The 21,900-nt window shown below is 35.9% G+C and overlaps 1 protein-coding gene across 2 annotated transcripts; it reads left to right on the forward strand.

Moving 5' to 3' along the window:
• The first annotated feature begins 1,452 nt into the window (after positions 1 to 1,452).
• Positions 1,453 to 17,791, forward strand: pcmtd1 (protein-L-isoaspartate (D-aspartate) O-methyltransferase domain containing 1). Of its 2 annotated transcripts, XM_056391751.1 has the most exons (7): positions 1,453 to 1,664; positions 2,518 to 2,590; positions 10,238 to 10,702; positions 11,173 to 11,275; positions 11,962 to 12,133; positions 14,514 to 14,637; positions 15,015 to 17,791. In XM_056391751.1, the coding sequence occupies exons 3-7, from the start codon at positions 10,396 to 10,398 to the stop codon at positions 15,386 to 15,388; spliced, it is 1,080 nt and encodes a 359-aa protein (XP_056247726.1). In that variant the 5' UTR covers positions 1,453 to 1,664; positions 2,518 to 2,590; positions 10,238 to 10,395; the 3' UTR covers positions 15,389 to 17,791. The 2 variants fall into 2 exon arrangements, with proteins under 2 accessions (XP_056247726.1, XP_056247725.1); XM_056391750.1 differs by lacking the exon at positions 2,518 to 2,590.
• Positions 17,792 to 21,900: the final 4,109 nt, after the last annotated feature.

Here is a 21,900-nt window from a genome sequence, read left to right on the forward strand (position 1 = left end):
AAGCTGACCGGCCCAGACCCACACGTGTCTGCTGACCACAACTGCTTCCTTATTAAACCTGGTAATCATCTTTTCCCACACTTCGAGAACAGTTCAGGATCCAACTACAGATCAAATTTAAGCCTTTTCTTAAGGGAACTGTGCGAGGTTACGAGGTGGGAGAAGCTTTTAAGCATCACTTGAATTGGATATTCTCTTTTTAAAGACAATGAAAATGAGCCACACTATTATCATAGCCATATTAGTCCTTTTTTCATATGTTTTTCTAGGTAAAATTTAATCAGTGCTTAGGACATTCATCAGTTGAGCTGCCAGTAACCAGTTTAGATAGATAGATACATCGATAGAGGGCAACATTAGATATGATTTAACTTCAAAAAGATGAAAAAACATAAGTGTGGCTTGACTTTTTTGGATTGTTTGAGCGGTAAATAAATTTAAAAACAAACTGTGGTGAAAGTAATGCTCAGTTAACTGTCATTTTTTCTAAAAGCTTACAACATCTGGTCTCTGTAGCCTACAGGACTAATCCAGGATGCAACAAAAGAGGGCATTGTTGGATCTGTAATCTTTTGAATTACTTTCATTAGTCAGTTTGGAAACCTATCAACATGTGTTCTCTGTAACTGGTGTGATTTTCTCTGTAGTGAAGTACATCACTCCTGACTCCAAAAAGTACCCAAAATTGCTTCAGTAAAAAGAGCCTTGGTGCTGTGTACTGTGTTGGCACTGATATTGTACAAAGATGATGAGATTAAAAAAACAGTGGTTAAATATAAAGATGAGTAGAGCTAATAGTAACTGAGTAACATAAACTGATGTACTTCGACATCATCAAAGTCAAAGTACTGGCTGAGATTTTCTCACAAAAGCTACTGTTGCCACCTTTGATATTGTAATGGACTGATAGATTGTGGTGATAAAAGTAGCCTACTCATACAAATACAGCATTGTAGTTGGTTAAGTCAAACAGTAGGTAACCACTGGTTTAATCTTTGAAATGTATATTTAATGTAAAATCTGTAGCTTGTAACTATAGCTGACCAACAATCTAAAACCCAAAGATATTTAGTTTACTATCATATCTGATAAAGAAAAGATAAAAATATTCACAACTGTTTAACTGGAATCTGCAAATGTTGGCATTTTTGCTTTAAAAAAAAGGAAAAAATGATTCAAATAGCTGCTGATTAATTTTCTTGTTTATCTAATCAATTAATCAACTTATTGATGCATGATTGATATACAAATTAGAAACTTAACTGTGACAGTAAAACATAGAACTTAAAAAAGTAGACAGATAGATAGAAAGATAGAAAGATAGATAGATAGATAGATAGATAGATAGATAGATAGATAGATAGATAGATAGATAGATAGATAGATAGATAGATGTGAAGCAACAGTGCTTCCCTCTATCGACAACATTTTAAAACCACGTGACCTGTGTTTACATCCTCTCCTCAGCTGTTTCTTTCTTCATCCGCTTCGACACAGCGGCTCGTCCTTACTACTTTACCTTACCAAACCAACCAGCTGGTTAGCTCAGTTAACTAGTTCTCAGCCTCTACGGGAGGCATTTCACGTCTCAAAGTTACTGTCACTGATCGTCGCATTGCACAGTGCGTCCAGTTACAAGGAGTGAGTTAATGCGACACTGCATTGTGAGTATTTTTTAATTTCTTTTCAGCTAACTGCAGTTTATGTGCAAGTTAGCCGGTGTGCATCGTCGGTTGCCTCTCTGGGTGATAGTTTTGATAGTTTTATATTCATGTGACAAAACAGAGTAGGTGTGCTGCGTGTTTTCTGGCTGTATAACGGCAGGGTGAAGAGGCGAGCTTACCTAACCTGCTTTGTCTCTGTTTTGATGATGGCGCACTCAGGCCCACTAAAGCTAGCGTTAGCCAGGTTAACTTTAGCTCAGCTGCCCGTAGTCCGACAAAACACGGAAGACTTGAATGCTTAACTCTCAATTTAAACCCAGCAATTCACTGCCACGTTTGCAAAATTCACACACATTTTTTGCGCACCTTGTCTTTCATTTTGATGCGTGTGTGCGTGTGTTTGTGTTTGTGTGCAGGCTGCTCAAGCAGAGACTTTAGTTACATCAGGCGGAAGAGGCAGCGAGAAATCAACGTCATCATTGTTTTTTGTTTTTGTGATTTGTTTTGTTTTGTTGCGATTTCTCCTCGGCTGTCTCTCAAAACCTGCAGTGGTGATATTCAGCCTCTTCTTGACAAACCAGTTTAGCTACTTGCTGCTAAAGATTGAGGTTAATCGCACTGCAGAGAGCTGGACGGCAACTGCGTTTTGGTTGAGAACAAAAGCTGCATGAAAACACAAACGCACAGACACACAACCTCTCTCAGTGTTTGTCATCTTGTGTAATGAGTGCTTGACGGGCCGTGTGTTTCTCACAGATGTCAACGGGCAGGATTAAGAAACAGCCATGATTATTAACACTTGACAACATTTCATGAAAACGCTGTTGTTGTTTTGCTCCATCGTCACACGCAGTGCGAGGAAAGTGTCCGACCCTCTGATTGGCTGACAGGCTGCCGTCTGTGTGGCAACTGCAGCACGTGACCAGGTACGGAGCTGATTGGCTTCATCAGGTGTCAATTCTGGGGAACTTAGGAACATCTGTGAGTAACCAGAAAAATAGAAACGCCTGTATAATGTGGAGCAACATCCTTGGAGGAAGTACCACCTTACTTTAGCTGTTTCTTTAAGTTTCTGAAGGTGTTCCTAATATTTTGGTACAGTTAGGTTGGTTACATTAATTAAATCCAAATCCACTTGCCAAATCCAAATTATTCTGTTTCATGAAGTTGAGCTTTTGTCATTTGCAGGTGATTTAGAATTATAAATAACTAAAACTCAAAGATTCAGTTTAGATCTGTTGTTGTGCTAGAAGTTTTTAATGATAGCTACTAAAATAATTAACATCAACATTAATTAAGCTAGCCTAATTGATTGTTCCAACATACTGACTTTTACAACCCATATTTCACAAACTGCTTGATCCAACTAATAGAGGGTCTGATTTTCAACTATGAGGTTAGTGAACTCAAACTATTGGTTTGATATGCATACAAAGTTTAATCTACTCTCCTGGAGTTAAAGCTACAGTATGTAATTTTTTTCCTTATAGTTTTTTTGTTGTTGTTGTTGTTGAAATATGCATCAAAACATATGTTAATGTGGAGAGGTGCTGTCAAAAGCTTCTGTGACCCAGACTCATTGAACAGCCTGGCAGCAGTGAGGAGGTATTCCCTTCTGAAGTTTCTGAGCAACCCTCTTGCTTCTAACCAATCAGAGAAGGCTAAAGTCATAACTGGGAGCTGTGCATGATTGCACTTCTCCCTACTACTTCTCGGCTCACGCTAAGACTTAAAGTTAGTATGAGCTACTGTAAGATGTTGCTGTGGCTGACTCGCAGGCTAACAAACTCTCAATTCCTGCACTAGCGTACACAACAAGGATGTTGGAGCAATAAATTATTATTATCAGTTGATTAATCTGCTGATTATTTTTCTCGTTTGGTCTATAAATTGTATCAAAATAGTGAAAAATGTCCATCACAATGTCCTAAATCCCAATCAGTTGTCCAAAACTCAACAATATTCAGTTTACTGTCACAGAAGACAAAACAAAATCGGCAGATCCTCACAACTGAGAATCTGAAATAATTTCTGAACCATCTACATCATGGCAATTCCTAACTTGAGCTGCAATTTACAAGTATCAAAAAATCTACCAATTGTTTTTGCAAATAATAATTATGTCTAAATGTTAGACAAAAGTAGAAATTACCAATTATCATTTCACAGGGCCCAGGATGGTGTTTTGTCCTACTATCCATGTATATGACAAAGAAAAGCAGAATATATACACATTAAGGAAGTTTGTTTTTTAAATGATTACTTCATTATCAAACTAATTGATAAATCCACTATTAGTTTAGCTGAATGAACACCTGTGACCCAGTGTTGATAGCAGTTCACAACACTTAAAGTGTGTTGCCTTGCTGGCAGCGCTGTGATGCTGACTTTTTCATCACACATCAGATAAAATAATAAATGGATAAATTGTTTACTGTTTTAAAGATGTGTTCAGATCAAAAGTGACAGTGTAGAAAGTCAATGGTGAGATACAGTTTCAAGTTTATCAATGTGCCACAAACTGAGGGAAGGACGCAGCTACTTGAGTTTAATTAAATTGAGATAAAATTACAATCATATCCCGAAACTGTAAGACACCTCCTCTTGAATACACAGAGACAGCAGGAGTAAAATTAAGAGGAGCCAGAGAAGAATAAGAGACACAACTGGAGTTGTGGTGCCTGTTCCTGTTGTCAGCCTGGCACGACAAAGGCCTTAACTGTCACATCTCTTGGCTGTTTCTGGCTAATTAACACAGTCTGGTGGTCACATTTGCATAAATAAAGAGTGAGGCAAATACACTTTTAATTAAGTCTGAAGGCACCAAAAGATCATTAGTACTTGCTTGAGGATGTAGTCAGATGAAAAGCCTTATTATTGCCTAAATCAGGAGGGTTTATCCCCTGCTGAGCATGAAAATGTTCAGATGTTTGCATGGTGGTCCTGAGGAAGATGCTAAAATAAGGTTAATTATGGGGAGTGACTCAGTAAACTGTATCCTGTGTAGTTGTGGAAATTACAGAATAAGTCTTGATGTAATACCTCAACTAACATTGTCCAAAACGGCATAACTGGAGAGGAAGACACATCACTGGCATGGGAAAATATTTTTTTAATAGAAATTGATCTTGTGTAATGTATTAAAAACACACAACAACATGCAGGCTGTGCCAAATAAAAATAAAAATCACAAAAAAAAAATCTGAGGTTATGCCTCATGTTTATTCATATCAGAACATACTTTCTACTGTTGTATCAGAAGACAATACATTGCTTGTTTTTTCCCTCTTACCTCCAAACTATTAATACAGTTGAACTGGGAAAATGTCCAAGGTCATGAGGGTCAAAACTATTAAATGGCTTCTTCCTTTCCGGCAGTATAAACTTGCTACAGTGAATATGTAATAAAAGATAATGTGTAAAAGGTTTGCCTTGGTGAGGTCAGTAGGTCAACAAAATCCAGAGGATACCTCCCCTGGGGAGCATGAATGTAAGCAGACAGCTTTATAGTGTTCCACATAAACAGGTGTTTATGTAAAATTGGACATTTTACCATAAATGTGATACTATAGGAAAGGTCGGGCGGGGCCAAAATCATAGGACAGGTGGAAAATTTGAACCTGTTGTGGCACAAGCCTCATCAACCAGATGAGGCAATCATCAAATTCATTAGCACTAATAGACTAACTGACTGACTAACATTGCTATACCTAGAGCCATGCTGTCACTGTGGCTATAATTTAGCATGAGCTTCACAAACGTAATATTTATTACAGGATGGTTGTGAAATGAATTGCAGTCTGCAGGTGCTTTATGATTTTCATTTCACTCAGTCTGGAGAGGAATGCAGCACAATACCATTTAGTCACAGTTTTCACACAGAGAAATATTCTGGTATAGATGACTTCAATAACATATTCCTCTCAGGTAACATGAGCACTTCTATGAAATTTGCATTTGTAGAACAGACTGTGTTTGCACATGTTGTATTAATAATACATTTGGCTTCACAGACAAATTTGTAGCAGAATTTGTTTCCCAAACAGCCAGATCTAATTAATGAAACCTTTTCAAATATTCGGTTTTCTTTCTTCTTTTATCTAGTATTTTAGGCCATGTTCACCAAAAGGAAAAAATAAAAAAGCCATCCTTTAATGGGGTGTGTGTTTTTTTGCGGACATGTTGTTTCATATACCAGCAAGACACTGGGAGTCCAGCTGGCAGAATGGATTTATGTGTTTAAAAGTTTATTAGATGTCAAAACTCAGCACATCGGTTTGTTATACTCACAGACAGGATTTTACAACACTGGAAAGTTACAATTGCAGCAGTTGTGTTATCTGTTGTCCCAAGAATCTCGTCAGCAGCCAAACCAGATTCAACTTTTTTGCCGGACAACACAGCGTTTTTTTGGATGGACCTTTCCTTTGGCCCCCTCACTTCCACAATAAATGAATGAGAGGAGCTATGTTTTTCCACGCAGAGTGAGTGTCAGTGTGAATGCAGCCTTATCCTCCAATGTGAACACATGTTCACATTTTTTTGCTGCAGGGAAAATAGAACAAAACATTCACACACCGGCCTCAAGAAATGTAAATTGACAAACAGGATTTGTGTATTTTATTGCATTATTCATTTCATTAATCACAAATACGCTCAGTGATCACTTTATTAGGTACACCTGTACAATCTAGCACAAATCAATACAATAGCCTACCTGTGTCTTAAATTCTAGGTTTCTAGCTGATGTTGCTGGAAATGTTTAAAGTCACTTATGTGTTTATTACTGAAGTCAAAGTTAAAGCTGGTGCTGAAGTGGACTGCATCACATTGAGATGCATTTTCTAATTTTTTTGATCTTACATACATGAGTGGGGCAGAATATTAGAAACACATCTGAAAATAATGCATTCCAGTACAACAACACAATCTATCACGCTATCACAAACTAAGTTCTTAATTCTAAAAACAATATAATTGAATCAAAACTACATCGTAAAACTAGATTTAATGGCAGAGCAGTTGTATTGGATTGCATTACACTGTAGTGGCCACTGAGTGTTTATTTCTCACAGTTATTGTAGCTTGAAACCAGTCAGTGATTACAAATGCTTGAATCTGCCAAATTAATTTGGTGTACCCTTGATCGAAAAAGTGAGGAATGTGACTAAAGTTATTGTTAGCTTTATTCCTCACGTGTGATTACTTTTCTACTAATGCACATTATATAGGAAAAGTGCTCTGGTGTTTTCCCACATAGGTTTGAGTATAATTCTCTTTCTTCTGGCAAAGCTGCAAATAGTCTGATAAGATGTCTAAAATGTGCACAGTAAATACTTGTAGCTATGAAGATTATCAGTTTACCTCACACACTGTCTGTTGATCAGCGGCGTGCACGTCTTGGGTGTGCTGCCTAGACAGGCCTTTGGTATTTAGTTACAGCACTAGAGCTGATCTTGGGTTCTTGGGTGTTGCCGGAGGATCTGTTATAGGTTTCCTCATCCTGCTTGGTTCAGTGAGGTGTCCATAAATGGGTCACGGCAGCCCGTCATGAGTTGAAATGGCATCCATGCACTTTCCATATACCCCAGGGGTCATCCTAGGCCTTCCTGTGTGTGTTTACCAGTGGATTCCTGTTCTCAACATCTTTTTCTATTAAGGCTTCAGCAACAAATGTTATTACCAAGCTGGCCTTTCTTGATTTGTCTTAAAGGGGTGGATGAATAATGACCTGCTTCACGACTGGGTTATCATTGGTAAGACTGCACAGCATTTACCAAAAGCAATTTGCCTATAGAATACCTCCCCTGACCCATTTTCCTGGATTTGCTCTCAACTGCAGGCAACTCAAAGGGCTATGCATTGCAGAGAGGAAGAGGGAAAAAATGGGATAAAAAAAAAAAAACACTGCTGTACAATCAGTGATGGTGAGCGAATCAATGACTCTTTTGCCTGCAAGAAAGAGCCAATGGAAAATTACCTTACCAGGCCTCCCACTACAAAGTCACCTCTGAATTTAATCTTTATTAGCTGAGTCAGATGTGGAGATGCTGAGAAGGCAGAGAGCGATTTCAAGACTTGTCTCCCTCGGCTTCAATATACCCATTCACCCTGTGGCAGTGTGGGATATTTTTGTTAGCAAAGTTTTCATAAAATGTTTATATACGTCTTTGTTGTTATAATGTGGTACTTTTATAAGGAAGTATTACATAGTGAAGGCAGTAGATCAGTATTTCTAATCTAAGTAACTTTCAAAGCACCAGAGATCGGTGCATATTTTTGCAAAGACCCACCCCTATAGCAGTGATTTCCAACCTTTTTGGCTTGTGAGCTTTTAAAAAGAAACTGCCTTCTTTTATTGTGACCCCTCATCACAGGTTATGGCCTTAGTTTGGACATGAGCAGGTCAACCAAAGAGTCGTTTGATCTTCTCAGACTGTTTCATTTGAAGAGTTTTTAGAGGCCTGACGTGCAGAAAGTATTCAGTACAGTAAAAAGCCTGAAGCTAACTTTGTTTCACCTCCAACTTTCTCTTTGTACATTAATTCTCTGTTTCAGTACAGCAGGTAAGCCATATATTATAAAAGAATAAAACAATGTTTTCATCAAGAGTATGGCCCCTGTGTGTGGTTGGATTTTTAGAGACATCCATGTTATGTGATAGGTAGACTTGCGAGGATAAATGCAGTAAGTCCCTCCTTCACAAAGTTTATAATGTTCTTCGGAGGAAATACTGAACTTTAGTTGGGTGTTCTGCTTCAGAAAATGGGACTTCCAGTTAATACGCTGACAAATCTGATTCGTGTATCGACATCAAAGCTTCATCAGAACGTGATTATTATGGGTTTAATGTTCTGTGAGGAGAGTTTCTCATATCAGAAACTCATTATATCAGTGAGGAAGGACTAAATATTTGAGACAACTCTTGGTAAGACGCAGTGGAGTTCATTGGTGAAGAATCAACATCTTTTGAAATGATTTCAACAAAATATGAACTTAACAAATGTAATGATAGTTGGATTTATTGCAGCGCTGTTGTATTAGACTGTGTTCATTTTAGCCGGGTGTACCTAATAAACTGGAAGAGTATACCGTGACACAATATAAATTTGCTTACCATCAGAAATTTTGCCCTGATAATGTTGGTAATGTCCTGTCTGGTTGTTTTATCCTTCAACCTTTTCTCACTAGATTTTCGATGAATTTTACCATATCACAATACACTGTATATCGATACTCTAAAATAAAAGTTCCATGTGCCACGATAGATGCTTTTATCCATATTTCAATACCCAGCCCTAATGTCAGCTTTATATTACATAACCCTACCATTACCCTCTGGACATAGCAGACACATCTGATGTAACAACTGTGACACTTGGGCAAACAGTGTCAGCCTTACACCAGGTTTTGGTTGTGACTGTCTGAAGCAGTCAGTGAATTCAGTCTATTAATAATAGACTATTAATAAAATATATGAGCTGCAGCTATTTGTTATTTATTGTTATAATATATTATTATTATTTACCTGTCTTTTAAAAAATGTTACTATAAAATGTTAGGAAATTGTTAGAAAAAGTCCATCACAATTTCACGTGGCCCAGAATGACACATTTGAGGTGCTTTTTTTTTTTCGGCCAACACTGTAAATACTACAGATATTCAGTCAATGTCATAAGGCGCAAATGTTTATGTTTGAGGAGCTGGAAGCTGTGAATTCTTGGCATTTTCTTGGGGAAAAAAAACATTTAACTGACTTGAAACAATTAATAAATAGTATCAAAATGCAGGTTAATTCTCTCTCAGCTCTTAAAAACAAAACATATTCAGCACATTACCCTGCATGCAGAACATTTGTTAGCACTGGAGATAGTGTAACTCATAAAAATAGTTCATACTTGAGTTTGTGTGACCTTATTAATGTGACGAAATAGAGCCTTTTCACGGCAGATATTTTGACACGTCATTGCAGGAAAATCACAGGTGTAACTGTAATTATGTTAATGACCCAGTGAGTCAGAATGTGTAATACTGGACCCCTGGAACCTGCATATCTCCATACAGCGCAGACATAATTAGGGATATTAAGCATACTTGTGCTTTTTCTTGGTATCACACAACAGAGTTAATGCATTGGAGAAAAAAAAATGATGAGGTCTGCAAAATGCAAATTTATTGAGGCCACGGACAATATTATAAAGTTAAAATGCCTTGATGTTGTATCATTGGATTGTTTTCAAACATGACAGTTTGATGAATACATTGTCAACATTTATATAAATACAGCTAAATTATTTAATTTGGCATATTGCAAATGCATTTGACATCTTAAACTTTATCCTGAGGGGGATTAATTAAGAAAACACTATTGTAGCATAATATGTCATTGATTGAGTCTGTTTCTCTCAGAGTTGTTAATTTTTCATCAAAAGACGATCCCACTCGTGGGAGACTATTAATAAATCTTTACTTTTATCAGCATCTTAAATCTGCACTTTACTTGTAGGATTTAAGCAGACACAGTATTATTTAGCAAGTGTATCGCTATAACATGTTATTATAATTTTTCTCAGGTCATTTGCTGCCTGGACATGTCTGTTGTGTGAACTGACGCTCGAGGAGTCACAGCGGCGGGATCCTTCAGCCAGCCGTTCATCTTCATGCCACTGTGAGGACGAATCACTCATCCTGAGTACGACTTCGCCCCTTGTGTTTCTCTTCTCTTTTTGCCATGGGGGGAGCCGTGAGTGCCGGGGAGGACAATGATGATCTCATTGATAATCTGAAAGAAGCTCAGTATATTCGCACAGAAAAAGTTGAACAGGCTTTTCGGGCCATAGACCGTGGTGACTACTATCTGGACGGCTACCGGGACAGTGCCTACAAAGACTTGGCGTGGAAGCATGGCAACATACACCTGTCTGCCCCATGCATATACTCTGAGGTGATGGAGGCCCTCAAACTGCAGCCAGGACTTTCTTTCCTCAATCTGGGCAGTGGGACCGGCTACCTGAGCACAATGGTTGGCCTTATCATAGGTAAGCATTGTGTACCTTTTTTTCCACAGCTTTATTTTTTTTTTTGTGGGATATGCTCAGATGTTCTGTATGATCTAGCTCAGACATTAAAAGTACAGTATGTGACAACAAATCATGCATCAATGATACTAGGAACTAGTATAGTAGTGAAAGTTACCCATCACAATTTCCTAAAACCCAGGGGACTGTCCACAAATTGCTTGTCCAAAACCCAAATATATTCAGTTCACTATCACATAAAACATACAAAAGCAGTAAATCTTCTGGAATCATAATGTTTAGCATTTTTTCTATTAAAAAAGACTTAAAATTTAATATAACAATAGCTGCTAATTAATATTCTGGCTGTCAGTAAAACAATTAATTGTTTCAGTTCTACATCATACAATAATAGGTAGTAAGTAATGCTGTGTTATGCTTTTTTTTTACAGAAAATAATTAGTTTTTTTTGTTTTTTGTTTTGTTCAAAGGGCCGTTTGGAGTGAACCATGGAGTTGAGCTCCATAAGGATGTGGTTGAATATGCCAGAGAGAAACTGGATGATTTCATAAAGAATAGTGACAGCTTTGATAAGTGAGTACATGCTCTGGGACATTCACTTTCATGAGAGTTAGATGAAAAGATACAAGTAAAGGTGAGAAAACTAGAACCTGTGGCGTGAATACATCTATTTCTTGTTAAAGGAATAGCTCGACATTTTGGCTATCACATTTGCTTGCTGTTTTGCCAAGAGTTAGAAGAAAGTCCATTCACATATTTGACCATTAAATGAAAGGCTACTGCCAGCAGCCTTTTACCATCAGGACTGGACACAGAAGGAAACAGCTAACCTGACTCTGCCCTTAATCTGTACCAAATCAAAATTTAACAACATAGATTTTGTACAGGTTAAACAGGCAAGTCATATCTTGTTAATTATTGAGCTTTAAAAGTGCCGTTTAGCAGATTTTTTTTTTTCACAATTAACCTTCAGCAAGAAAATGAATAAGCATATTTCCCAAAATTCCAAACTTTTCCTTCAACAAGAAGTGGATGTATTGAAACCTCATTGAAACAGTTTTGCCAGTTTTGCTGCTTTGCACCTCAAGACTTTGTCTTGCAAATTAAATGCATTCAGATCTCTCCAGTTCTACTCAATTTATTTGCATTATTCTGTCACAGCTTAAAAATGTGATGATGAGCCTGAAAGAAAGAAAAATGTGTTTTCCGTGGTTGTTTATTGTATTTTATTCACTGTACTTGTTATTATTTTTTCACAGGTTTGAGTTCTGTGAACCCATCTTTGTTGTGGGGAATTGCCTTGAAATCTCAACAGACAGTCATCAATACGACCGCATTTATTGTGGTGCCGGGGTGCAGAAGGACCATGAAAATTACATGAAAGTACTGCTCAAAATTGGAGGCATTCTGGTGATGCCTATAGAAGATCAGGTAAGTGCCAAGCCACCTGAATGATAAAGAACCAACACATCCCGATTGCTGTTCAAAATGCTAACACATGAGGGAAAACAAGGTAAAATAGCTTTGACCTACAAGACTGGTTATGCAACTTTCACATGCATTATTGAGCCACAACTGTCCCTGAATTTGAGCAGCTGTGTAAGGAGCACAGGCAAGGCTGTATAAGTACATATTTTATTAAAATTGTGAATTTATGGTGGATGGTGATTGTGGACAGGCCGTGGACCATGTAAGAGGGCATTCAAGATATTTTGGGATGTTGGTGGAGAAAATGGTTGGCAGGAACCTTTTCCAGTAAGCGGGTTAAAGAGCTTGACTGAGTCATGGTCAGCGATTTTGGGCAATTTAAGGTGTTTAACCTCCTAGGACCTGACGTCCACATATGTGGACCTCACATTTTGGGTTCTCTAGACCACAATACTAACTTTTTCTCAACAAGGGCCTGGTGACCACATATGAGGATATTATACTGCCACTCATTAATCGAAATTTAAAACTAATGTCCTCATATGTGGACATCATTTTTCTCAGGTCCCAATCAGCCTATATAGCAAAGAATAGAGCTCGGGTCTTAGGAGGTTAAAGGAAAAAGAAGCTGAAGATATCAATCCAATGTTATATTGTGTTTTTAAAGAAGGTGTTTGTTGTGGCTTTTCATCAGCACCAATCTGATGTTCTCTACTTCTATCTCCACCAGAGATTTTTTTAAAATGACTCTCTGGAGTGGACCAATATGAAATCACATTGCAGTACAGTGAAGGGGAGAACAAAGTGTAGAGGCAACAATAAGATACAAGCTTTGTCATCTGTAACTCCCTCTGTTTTCTCTCATGTCCATATAACAAATTGTATGAAACAGACATCATTGTTACCATACTGCTTCTTTATGTTTATGCTGGCAGATGTCCTCAAAAACATAAAACATAAGAGGTCTCCATGCATCTGCCCAGGAGCTACTGTTAACCTTAGCCAGCGTCACATTTAATCAAAATACCATTGTACATATGCCCAGTTTGAGCAGAAAAATGTGAACACCTATATTGAGGCTATATTGAAAGAAAAAAGGGAGCAATTGCATAGAAATGGTTAGTGTTTCAGTGCAGAATTAAGTGCTCCCTTGGGCGTACAGTACATTAAAGACGGCTGTGAATGGATGAACCTTACTTCAAGGCAGTATCAGCTGGTATTAATGGCTCTGTGAGTGTGCCACTTGAATGCTTGAATTTTGATAATGTGTCAGGGAGGGGTGAACAATTTGAAATCCTGCATACTTTAACTGCAACAATTAGTCAATTAGTTAATTAGTCAATGGACAAAATTACTTGCTAACTTTTGATAAGTGATTAATCATTTACGGTCATTTTTCAAGAAAAAAAGACAACCATTTGAAGACGTCACTTATCCCTGATAGTACTAGGCCAGTGTTACAAATCAATCAACAGAATATAATTTATTTAATGATAATATTACATTTCTACAGAGGACTTTAAAACTTTTAAGTGTCATCCCGTTGGATGAATATAAACTTTCAATTTTTTTCAAGAGATGTCTGTGATTGTTTCTGATGCTGTCCGTATGGGCTTGTGTGCATGTTTTGTCTTGTGATGTTTTTTATTTCTTCTGCTGAACTCAGGCCTAAAAAGAGATTTTAATCTCAATGAGACTAACAGATGAAACTTTGTATGATTTTTGCATCAGTGGAATAAGGTACTTTGATTTTTCAGGTAAAACCATCAACACATTTTCAATAGATTTTTTCCATGAATTGTATTATCTTGAAATATGGATTTCCCTTTGTTCACATACAAAGCAAGTTTAAAGAGAAAGTTAATGTTTGATGTGACTGCATATATGCAACTGTAAAGAAGGGTACATTTCTTCTCTAGGGGCATGGTTTACATTTCTCTGGTTACACAGTGTGCATAGATCTGCCCAACATTATGAATCTAGAATAACATCTTTAGGTGTGTGAATGTTATTTAATAAGAAAATATTACGTTTATACAGAAATAATTGCTACTATGTTTTTGTTTACTGTCGACACCTGTAGAGAATCAAAATGCACCCTTGTGAGAATCATCTGTATTCAGGTGGCAAATTCACAAAAAAACACAAGAAGCAATAGCAGATGGTAAAAATGTATACACAGCTATACTGTAAATTCACCAGCATGTGTGCAAACATAGATACAGTAAAAAAAAAAAATATATATATATATATATATATATATATATATGTGTTGAAGAAACTGTGGTGGTTGAGGAGCTTAGCCCTTGTTCCCTAAGGTTATACAGTATTTCATATTTTATAAGTGTTCAGTGTTGAGTTAAGGTTTTGTCTCTTTATGCAGCTGACCCAGATAACCAGGACTGGTCAGTGCACATGGGAGAGCAAAAACATCTTGGCGGTGTCCTTTGCCCCCTTGGTCCAGCAGAGCAGAGCTGATGGAGAGAAGCCTGACACTGTCCAGCTGCGTAAGTTACCCGGCCTCCACAAAGCACAAAACAACCAAAGCAAAACTCTTTGAGTCATTGTGCTTTATTCTGCCTTAACCGCCTTAAATTGTAAAGCAGGCAATCTTTTAAAGTCGGATAGTCCATTCAAAGCCTTGTGACGAGATGATTCCTAAAGCAATATCTGCCTTGACATATGAAGCTTGCCCTGCAGCTGCTTCATAGAGCCAGTTATTTCCTTTCCTTGATATACTGAGACACACTTTTCTCTTTGACAGCCTCACTTGTTTATGCTGACCTAGTTGAAGGACTGGTGCAGTTGTATGGATTATTCTTTTTTTTTTTTTTTTTTGTTGAGCATTGCCCTGAAGGACTGTGTCATCTCTGTTTGTCCTCAGCCCCAGTGACTGTCCGCAGCCTTCAGGATCTGTCTCGGATCTACATCCGCCGCACTCTCAGAAACCTGGCTAACGAGGACAGTCAGGGCAAGGGGATGGTGCAAAGAGTCCCCCAGAAGCGCAAACGCAGGCGCTGCCGGCGGCGCCGCATCAACACCTATGTTTTTGTAGGCAACCAGCTGATCCCCCAAATGGTGGAGAGCGAGGAGGAGGAGCACGCTGAGGAAGAACACAAGGAAGTGGAGGAGGAGGAGGAAAGAGACATTGGCGACATTGAAATCCTCAAGCAAGTGAACGTGTTGAGAGACCAAATAATGGCTTTGCCGCTGCCTGAGTCACTGAAAGCATATTTGCTGTATTACAGAGAGAAATGACTGATTCCCTCGATATCCATTCATCATGGGTGCGGCTCCTGCTGAAATGCTTTTCTTCACCCTTTTCAGTACAAATGTAGCATTATTTCCATTAAATCTTGATGGCGAAACTGTAATGGAAAGAGACGTCATAGATAATATTGGATAATAATGTTATGATTGTCATGACTTGTTAGTTTTTGTTGACATTTTCTTTTGATTTGTATATCAAAAAAAAAAAAACAATGTAAAAAGTATTCTAAATGGAAATAGTTTCAGAAACCCGTTTTGAGATTCAGATTTTATCACAATATGTCAGGATTTCTGCAGAGGTGTGCAGATTAAAAATTGTATAAAAAAGAAGGTTCTTACTATATTTGTTAAAATATGATCATGCTAAGATGAAGACTTTTATTGCACCTTTTTTAGAAGCTTTAACTTACTCTCAGTGTCTGGAGATTTAATGATGCTGAAAGGAGCAAAAGACACTGAAAGGCGAAAATGGTCACATCCTCCCACTTTGAGTTTCGAGAGCAAGATGTTCTTGCATAATCATGACTGGGTCATTACTCCTCTGGATATTTGGTTTTAGGTCAACGTGTTTTTACCTTCCTATTACAACAGAGCATTGAGAGACCAGATTGGTTCATAATTTTTTCTACAGGGCACCTTTTGATGTAACTTTTTCTACAGGGTGCTTACATACGTACTTGTGTTTTCTCACTTTGCATATGAGTAGCTGACATCCTACTTGACATGGTATTGTGTTGTAGGCCCTCTCCTTTCCATGGTTTTCTTTCCATTGTAAATGCAAATAATATATTAGTTTCAATAATCATATCAGAGGTATAAAATAATGCTGAAACTGATGTCAGGTGTTTAAAAGGTTCACATTTTCAGCTTTTTTAGAGGGAGCTGGTAACGGGGAGATGTTAATGAGTACATGCATGAATTTACTGTATATGTCTTGGGTGTTCCTGACTTTGCTTCACATCTTATGATTGGTCACTGGAGGTGATGTCCCAAGTGATCTAGTTAGGAAATGTTTTGGCAAAAGGAAAAAAAGGATTTAAAGATGTTTAATCAATTAGATGGCCTTGAGACAAATCTCAAATTCTGTCTTTTTTTTTCTTCTTCTTTTTTTAAATCGACACCAATGCAAAATCAGAATCTCTGAGGATTTTGAAGCCTTTTGTATTCTGGACTGTAGAAGTGTCCAGCAAAGCACCTTAATCTCTTAATCTGCAGTCCTCAAGTGAAAAAGAAAAAAAAGTGCCATTTTTGTGGCTTAATTTGTACCGTGGACTGAACTTACTGTAAATGTAAATCCTGTTAAATCAAAGTACAACTTGCTTGCAGAACTTCCCTGATAGTGATGGCTTTTAAGTGCCAACGTACCCCATCACATTAGGAGTTCTGTGAGTTTTCTGGCACAGTAAATTTAACCCAAACAATGCTATATTTCTACAAAAACATTCCACAATGGAAAAAAAAAACAAAAAAGAAAACAGCACATCACTGATAGATGTCACACTATTTCTTTATGCTTTACCGTCACACACTTGGAAATTTCCTTCATTTTACTTTGAATGCATAATTTAGTATTCCAAAAGCTGAGTTGAATGTTGTTGATATTAATTCTATTCAATATAAAAGTGATATATATGTATTGTTATCATATGATTCTGCCTACAGTTTTATTTGCATTTGGTTTGTTGTAGCGCCCTCTTGCTGTACTGTATCTTGACACTGGGAACTCTGTAGATCAAAACTCCACTGCTGTCTGTTAAATAGATAAGATATATTAGTGCTATAGGTCTTCATTTTGTTCTGGTGTATTGAAAAAATATTTTGTTTGAAAACAGGCTGATTATTCTATTAGTAGTTTTGTGTGTGAAGAGGTAACATTTATTTTCTGTAAGGTTTTTTTTTTTATTTTTTTTTTTTTACATTCATCAGAAAGCTTTGCAAATAAGCAATAATGGAATAATTTCCTATCTTATAATTACCAATACAAACATAGTCCCCTTTGATTTGCGTAGTATCCATTAAAGTTCACATAACCAATTACAGGCATGCAACAGTTTATATACCATTATCTAAAATGTAATAGCTAATTAGAGAGCACATTAAGAATTGAAAGCAGGGGACCTACAACCTCGACTCTCAGGTCAAGCCTTGCACCAAAGTTAATGGGACTGCTGTGATTTCATTTAATTCGACTACAGAAATGGCACCCGGTAAAGTCATAACCAGTTCTGCTCTGTGCTTATATTAAGTTAATTTGTTGAGAGCCAAAACAGTCCGTTACTTCTTTTTTTTTTAATCAGGCCTCGGTTGATTTCTCATAGTGTGTGCAGTTCATTTTGAAAACGTGTTGTTTCTCCGTAAATGTTTGGCACAAAAATAAAGGTCACAACCACATCACGCCTCCTCTAATCATTGTAACTGCTCCTTTTTTGTGTCCTATTATGTTGATTGTTTTCTTGCCTGAGTATGTCCAACATGGTCAAGGAGTCAGATGAGTCATCGTGAAAAACAGATGTAGAGTAGAAACAGTAGTAAAGATGCCAATGTGATATCTACTGCTACTTTGACCTCAAATATTAGAGCAGAGTGAGGAATGAGGATGAAAGTCCCAGGCTCAAACCTGGGATGCAATAAAACACACTCAGTTTTGGATGCTGCATTTGCTGTTTCATCAGATCCATGACAATTATTACTAGATTTAGAGTCAGGGTCATTCTGAGCATAATCAATAGATAAACTTCAATTACATCTCTTTGACTTTGTGCAGTGTAAACATGCACAGATGACAACCAGAAACGAGTAGACAGGCTTTTATCTGCAACAGAACCCAAGGGTTGTACGTGTTAAAAATCTATAATATCCCATTAACATTCAGTTAACATACTGTTTTCCACTTTTATTTCCTTTCAAGCAGCTTTAAGGTTCTTCAGATCATCTTATTCCAAAGTCAGAAAGTACCGTGTCCTGTATATTCTATATAGGGTGAAATAGTGATTCATGGCAATAGAAGCTATTGTGTAAAGCAAGGTTTTCTTGCATTTATATGATAAAAAAATTAATTTCATTTGGTTGAACATGATTTGAAACCAGCCGGCCCTGAGCAGAATTTGATTTGGCCAAGGGCATAAGTTTGGTAATAGTGTAGTAAGGCGTAAAACGTCATAATATATTAAGGCATACAAAACATTATAGTATAGTATGAAAGAAAAATTAACAATTGACCTAATGCACATGTCCTTGGACTGTGGGAGAAGGATGCAAACTCCACACAGTAAGGCACTAGGACTTGATTTCAAACCCACAACCTTTTCACTGTGAGGCCAAAATTGTAACCATTGTACTACCAAGCAACCCCATAGTAACTTCACAGTATACAAGGTCATAGTATAGTATGGCATAAAAACGCTATAGTATAGTAAGGCATAAAAATGGCAAAAAACGTCATAGTATAGTAAGGTATAGAAATGCCAAAAAACATCATAGTTTATTATGGAATAAAAATTTCACAATAGGTCATAGCATAGTAAAAAACAAAAAACCATAGTATAGTGAGGCATAAAAACGCCATAGTATAGTAAAGCATGAAAACGCCATATTATAGTAAGGTATAAAAAAGTAATAGGCATTAATATGTAAAAAAAACGTCATAGTATAGTAAGGCAAGAAAATGAAAAAAAAAACGTTATAGTATAGTAAGGCATAAAAACGACATATTATAGTAAGGCATAAAAACGTCATAGTATAGTAAGGCATAAAAATGGCAAAAAATGTCATAGTATAATAAGGCATAAAAATGCAAAAAAAAAGTTATAGTATATTAAGGGCATAAAAATGCAAAAAAACGTCATAGTATAGTAAGGCACATAAATGTCAAAATACATCATACTATAATAAGGCATAAAAATGGCACGAAACGTCATATTCTATTAAGGCATAAAAATGCAAAAAAAATGTCATAGTATAATAAGGCACAAAAATGTGAAAATAAGTCATACTATAGAAAGGCATAAAAAAGGCAAAAAACATAGTAGAGTGAAGCATAAAAATGCAAAAATACGTCATAGTATACTAAGGTATACAAACGCCACATTATAGTAAGACATAAAAACGTCAGAGTATAATAAGGCAAAAAATGAAAAAGACGTCATAGAATAGTAAAGCATAAAAATGGCAAAAAACGTCATAGTATATTAAGGGCATAAAAATGCAAAAAAAACGTCTCAGTATAGTAAGGCACAAAAATGTCAAAATACGTCATACTATAATAAGGCATAAAAATGGCAAAAAACGTCATAGTATAGTAAGGTATAGAAATACAAAAAAAACGTCATAATATAGTAAGGCATAAATACGCCATATTATGGTAAGGCATAAAAACGTCATAGTATGGTAAGGCAAAAAAATGAAAAAAAAAGGCATACAATATAATGTATAAAAGCCTCATAGTATAGTAAGGCATACAAATGCAAAAAAAAGTCACAGTATAGTAAGGCACAAACATGTCAAAATACGTCATATAAGGTAAATAAAAAACACGATATTATAGTGAGGCATAAAAATGCAAAAAAAAACGTCATAGTATAATAAGGCATAAAAACGCCATATTATAGTAAGGCATAAAAACATCTTAGTATATATAGTAAGGCAAAAAAATGGAAAAAAAACATCATAGAATAGTAAGGCATAAAAATGCAAAAAAAATGTTGTATTATATTAAGGGCATAAAAATGGCAAAAAACGTCATAGTAAAGTAAGGTATATATACGCCATATTATAGTAAGGCATAAAAACTTCATAGTATAGTAAGGCAAAAAAAAAAAAAAAAAAACGTCATAGAATTGTAAGGCATAAAAATGCAAAAAAAACGTTAAAGTGTAGTAAGGCATAAAATCGCCATATTATGTAAGGCATAAAAACGTCATAGTATAGTAAGGCAAAAAAATGAAAAAAAAAACATTATAGTATAGTAAGGCATAAAAACGACATATTATAGTAAGGCATAAAAATGTCATAGTATAGTAAGGCACAAAAATGTCAAAATACGTCATAATATAATAAGGCATGAAAATGGCAAAAAACGTATAGTATATTAAGGGCATAAAAATGCAAGAAAAAAGTCATATTATAGTAAGGCATAAAAATGCAAAAAAAAACGTCTCAGTATAGTAAGGCACAAAAATGTCAAAATACGTCATACTATAATAAGGCATAAAAATGGCAAAAAACGTCATAGTATAGTAAGGTATAGAAATACAAAAAAAACGTCATAATATAGTAAGGCATAAATACGCCATATTATAGTAAGGCATAAAAACGTCATAGTATAGTAAGGCAAAAAAATGAAAAAAACGTCATAGAATAGTAAGGCATAAAAATGCAAAAAAAAAGTCATAGTATAGTAAGGCACAAACATGTCAAAATATGATCATACTATAATAAGGCATAAAAATGGCAAAAAACGTCATAGTATAGTAAGGCATAAAAATTGCAGAAAATGGCATAGTATATTAAGGCATAAAAATGCAAAAATACGTCATAGTATACTAAGGTATAAAAACGTCATAATATATTAAGGCATAAAAATGCAAAAAAAACTTCACAGTATACTAAGGTATAAAAACGTCATAGTATAGTAAGGCATAAAAATGCAAAAAAAAAGTCACAGTATAGTAAGGCACAAAAATGTCAAAATATGTCATACTATAATAAGGCATAAAAACATCATAGTATAGTAAAGCAAAAAAATGAAAAAACAAACGTCATAGTATAGTAAGGCAAAAAAATGAAAAAAAAAAGGCATACAATATAATGTATAAAAGCCTCATAGTATAGTAAGGCATACAAATGCAAAAAAAAGTCACAGTATAGTAAGGCACAAACATGTCAAAATACGTCATATAAGGTAAATAAAAAACACGATATTATAGTGAGGCATAAAAATGCAAAAAAAAACGTCATAGTATAATAAGGCATAAAAACGCCATATTATAGTAAGGCATAAAAACATCTTAGTATATATAGTAAGGCATAAAAATGCAAAAAAAATGTTGTATTATATTAAGGGCATAAAAATGCAAAAAAAATGTTGTATTATATTAAGGGCATAAAAATGGCAAAAAACGTCATAGTAAAGTAAGGTATATATACGCCATATTATAGTAAGGCATAAAAACTTCATAGTATAGTAAGGCAAAAAAAAAAAAAAAAAAACGTCATAGAATTGTAAGGCATAAAAATGCAAAAAAAACGTTAAAGTGTAGTAAGGCATAAAATCGCCATATTATGGTAAGGCATAAAAACGTCATAGTATAGTAAGGCAAAAAAATAAAAAAAAAACATTATAGTATAGTAAGGCATAAAAACGACATATTATAGTAAGGCATAAAAATGTCACAGTATAGTAAGGCACAAAAATGTCAAAATACGTCGTAATATAATAAGGCATAAAAATGGCAAAAAACGTCATAGTATAGTAAGGTATAGAAATACAAAAAAAAAGTCAT

The sequence above is a fragment of the Seriola aureovittata genome, chromosome 12 (assembly GCF_021018895.1).
Source record: "Seriola aureovittata isolate HTS-2021-v1 ecotype China chromosome 12, ASM2101889v1, whole genome shotgun sequence".
Taxonomy (NCBI): domain Eukaryota; kingdom Metazoa; phylum Chordata; class Actinopteri; order Carangiformes; family Carangidae; genus Seriola; species Seriola aureovittata.